The sequence below is a fragment of the Anoplolepis gracilipes genome, chromosome 6 (genome assembly GCF_047496725.1).
Source record: "Anoplolepis gracilipes chromosome 6, ASM4749672v1, whole genome shotgun sequence".
Classification (NCBI taxonomy): Eukaryota; Metazoa; Arthropoda; class Insecta; order Hymenoptera; family Formicidae; genus Anoplolepis; species Anoplolepis gracilipes.
The window spans coordinates 638,622-643,025 of NC_132975.1; the positions used below are offsets into that span (position 1 = coordinate 638,622).

Sequence of the window (4,404 nt, forward strand, 5' to 3'; positions counted from 1 at the left end):
AGAAAACATTCTAATAAGTTGTTTAAAATCAATATAAAGCAATATTTAATTTAAGAAATTTTCCGTCGAATAGGCATGCCGTTTTCAAATGAGACGATGGACAAACACGTATGTACACAAAGTATTCTAGACAATCATAGAACTCAGTTATGTAAATATATCATAGAATTATATATTAACACAAGACTTTTTAATGAAGCTAAAAATATTTCTGAAAAAGATAAATATATTCGAACTAAATTTACGAAACTTGTTTTATTTAACAATAAGTAATAAATGTATTTTTATAAAAAAAAATAGAAAAATAAAAACTGTTGTAAAACATTGTTGTTAATTTTCTTTTTAAAATAATTGTTAGAAAACCTCCAAATTTATGTATAAAATGCTTCTTAAGGAATCAAATTTCATTTTAGAAACTTGCATAAATTTCTTGACACAAAGTTATAAATAAAAATTGACATAATATTTACAAATTACCTTTTCAAATTTAAGTATACGTAAACCATCGATAACATTTTTTATTAACATACTTTATTATGTTTACAAAATCGAATGATTGGAAAGTATCCGCGCAGATAGGTGAGAGTCTATTGACCACGTTGCCAATAGGCCAGTTTAAAATGAGGCTCTCTGATTGATTAATCGTTGCTGATGACCCTAGGCATCGGTCGATATAAATGGCTGTAGTCAATCGTGACGTGGTCAAACGGGACGCTCCCGCGCAGATACACTTCAGCTATACATTATGTAATAAGAGAATCATGAACTATTCTATTATATATTTATTATTATTATAATTCAGCAAAAATTATAATTTAACATATATACAGGGTGTCCGGTAATAACCGCCTCACCGCTCATATATGGTAGAGCAGGTCAAACCGAGTAGAAAAGTCCTCTACCATTTTTCGATTTTTGAAATAATTATCGAGAAATTAATTAAAAAAGATTGTCAAATCCGCGCGAGTAAAGCGCGTGCGACGAGAAGGCTGTCCCACCGCTACGCGGTTACTAGGCGCGCTACTCATACACATCCATTTCCAGTCGTATACCGCTCCTCCTATCATTCAATGAGCGCCTAGGAACCACGTAGCAGTAGGATGGGCCTTCTCGCCGCGCGCTTGTACTCGCTCAGATTTGTCAATCTTTGCAAATTAATTTCTCGATAATTATTTCGAAAATCGAAAAATGGTAGAGGATGTTTCTACTTAGTTTGACCTGCTCTACCTGTATATGAGCGGTGAGGCGATTATTACCGGACACTTTGTATATATCCGTTATAAAATACGTCTCTCAAGAAGGTTCGTATAAAATTACAAAAGTTCCTCTTTTTCATTGATTACAGAACTAATTAATTAGGGCGCAAAGATTTCTTTAAATTACAAGAAATAACGGAAGCGCGTGATAACAAAGGGAAAATTAAATAGTACAATCTATAGTTTCTATAAATATAAACTATTTTCTTCTAATATAAACAATTTCATCAGGCAATCAAATTTTTGACAAATGTATCACAAGTTTACAAACCGATGTGCTTTTTGAAGTACCAAACTGTTTATCCTCAGAATCTAAAATAAAAAAAACTTTTATTAAAATAAATTGATATTTATATTTTTTATTTTTTATGCGTGATTTTAAAAATATGTATATACACATACATGCCCATATATACACATACACAAAATAAAAATTCTAAAATAAAGACATTTTTTACCAGTATTGTTTTGAATCGCTGACTTTTCGATTACATCATCAATAATGTTGACTAAGATAGCTGGACTTGTATCAGCCAGAGTTTCCCTGTCACAGACGTCATCTTGACCAACGTCTTCTGAAAGAAATTACATTTTTGCATTTATTTTAATAATTCTAAAATAACGATACACTTTTCACATGATAAAAATATTTACATACAAAAGTATTAATAGGATAAATAAATTACCGATATTGTTGTCTTGAAATTCTAATTCTACTTCCATTCTATCGTTAGTGGTGTTAACTAAGATAGCTGGACTCGTATTAGCGAGAGTTGTACTATCACAGACATCATCTTGATCTATGTCCTCTGAAAGAATTGGAGATAATTATATGTCTGCATTTAATAATTATTAATTTATTTCTTTCAATATATTTTTGACAATTATATTTTTATAGATTAACATATATTGCTTTTGCTCATATTTTGTAACTTACTTTTTATGACTGTTGAGTTTTAAATAGTTTTAATTGAAGGAATTGCTCCATAAATTAAGTTGAACCGTTTAGTTTTTACGTCAAATTTAATATTTTCGGGACAGAAATGATTCGTACAAATATATATATGTGATACATCATCCTCTTCCTTTAGTCCACAAAATTCAAGCTAACGTTGATAAACGTGTCTATTGTTTTGTGGAAATCTGAAAGTAAATATTAATAATTTTTATTAATTATTTCTACTCATTAATAGTCTACATTTTTAGAAAAAAAGAAGAGTGATAAAAATAATAAAAAACAAAATTAAATACAATGAATTTAATACTTACCGATGCAAAGAAATTTTCTTACTTGGATCGTATTTGTTATTACATAAATAACATCTACGACCCATTTCGTTTATAATAAACTTCAGAAATCGATGATAATTGATAATCTCCGTCTGAGGTTATGCTGCTACGCCATAGTCGATATATACATACATATATATATATATATATATATATATATATATATATATATATATATATATATATACAGGGTGGACCATTTTAATCCATCCAGTCGAATATCTCGAAAACCAAGCCCGGAAGAGAAAAATGTTTCAGACAAAAGTTGTTTGGTTTCGAGGGGGCCATAAGATGGTACCATTGGTTTGATCTTGAAAAGTCATTTGAAGGTCATGTAAAGGTCACTTCAAGTTTTTTAAACGGAACACTCTATATATTTTTACATATTCTTGTAGCTCATCTCGAGAGCTTTCCAAAACACTTTAGACAAAGTATTTTTCAATCAAAAAATGAATATTTTATGAGATAAGGAACGTTTCAACAGAAACATTTTTGAAATCATGGTTTAAGAAACGTATTTTTTACATTTCTATAAATAGAACAAAAATTAATTTTTTAATTCAAAATTATATATATACACATTATTAAGACTGTACTTATTAAAACGATCCCTAGATAGCACAGACAATTAAAAGATGACGAAAAGATGTCTTTTTTAAGTTATCTTTCTGACAAGGCTAAAAGATGTCTAAAAGAATATTTTTCTACCTACAAAGAAAGTCATTTTTTTAAATATGTGTCTTCTAAAAGTCATAATTAATTTTAGTCGACAAAAAGATGTCTTTTTGATCATCTTTTCGACAAGACAAAAAAGATCTATTTTATAATATACGTGTTTCTTTGTTTGCCGCTACGTGGCGTGCTCTGAACTATAACTCGTATTCAAGTTTTCATAACATGTATATAAAGCCTAACAGAACAGGTACTACTAAAAGTATAATTTAAAGTATGTTTTTCTTGTCAATTTGACTTCTGATGTAATCTCAACAAGAGATTCCAAACACGATGAAAATAGATGGATTATATCCATATATGCATTATTTTATTGAATCTGTGAATAAACAAATTTTTTACAAATAAAGGAAGAAAACCGTATTTTGACAGTTTCTTAAACATTTCTTTGTTAGAAAATGACGTTTCCCTTAACGTTTTTTAAGTGGACATTTTAACCAATCAGAAACGTTTTTAAAAGCCGGTTCTAAAACGTTTCGCAGAAACATTTGTGAAACGTTTTTGAAACGAATATGTGCTACTTGGGTTGATACTAGGCGCGCCGACAAAGTAGTGGAAGGAACCCTCTGCATTGACAACCTTTTTTTTTTTTTTTTTTTTTTTTTTTTTTTTTTTTTTTTTTACGCGAGGAAAATGCATTACGCACCCCCCCGGGAATGTGGATGTCCGGGGGGTATGTGGGACTCTCCCTGTTTAAGGGCATACCCACTAAAAACCTCACGAGTGGCATCTTCGGCGATTGTAGGGGAGACTCCTGGAACTAGCGATGCAATACTTCAGGAGCCTCCCCTCGCCACACTCCTTAGTTGGAGTTCTTCTTGGGAGGGAGGGGAGAAAAGAATATATATCTTATACTCCCCTCCACTCCAGATCAAACTTTAACTCTGCGGCGGGAGGGCCACTACCTCCTCCCGTCGTGTCTTCTCTTCCTTCCGATGGGGGGTGGAAGGGGAGAGTCGAGACTTTGGATCTCGACCCTCATTTCATCTGGGGGGGGTTAAGCAGGGAGGGCAAAAAAGAGGGGGGCCAACCTGAAGAGTCACACACATAGTCGCACACACATATCGGCGCGCCTAGTATCAAGTAACAGTGGGAGGCTTCTTTGTGCCGCGCGCTCCTGCCGGGC

The 4,404-nt window shown here is 32.1% G+C and overlaps 1 protein-coding gene across 1 annotated transcript; it reads right to left on the bottom strand.

Moving 5' to 3' along the window:
* Positions 1 to 487: 487 nt before the first annotated feature.
* On the bottom strand, positions 488 to 2,674 carry LOC140666898 (uncharacterized). The gene is made up of 6 exons (XM_072894451.1): positions 2,526 to 2,674; positions 2,194 to 2,399; positions 1,943 to 2,065; positions 1,715 to 1,831; positions 1,528 to 1,568; positions 488 to 736 (listed from the first exon to the last, which is right to left on the bottom strand). Exons 3-6 carry the CDS (start codon positions 1,977 to 1,979, stop codon positions 488 to 490), a joined length of 444 nt encoding a protein of 147 aa, XP_072750552.1. The 5' UTR covers positions 1,980 to 2,065; positions 2,194 to 2,399; positions 2,526 to 2,674.
* Positions 2,675 to 4,404: the final 1,730 nt, after the last annotated feature.

Coding starts and splice junctions, on each gene's coding strand:
- LOC140666898 (XM_072894451.1), bottom strand. CDS start 1,979: ATGGAAGTAGAATTAGAATTTCAAGACAACAATATCG. Junction 1,832..1,942: donor ATTTCAAGACAACAATATCG/GTAATTTATTTA, acceptor AATTTCTTTCAG/AAGACGTTGGTCAAGATGAC. Junction 1,569..1,714: donor AGCGATTCAAAACAATACTG/GTAAAAAATGTC, acceptor TTTTTATTTTAG/ATTCTGAGGATAAACAGTTT.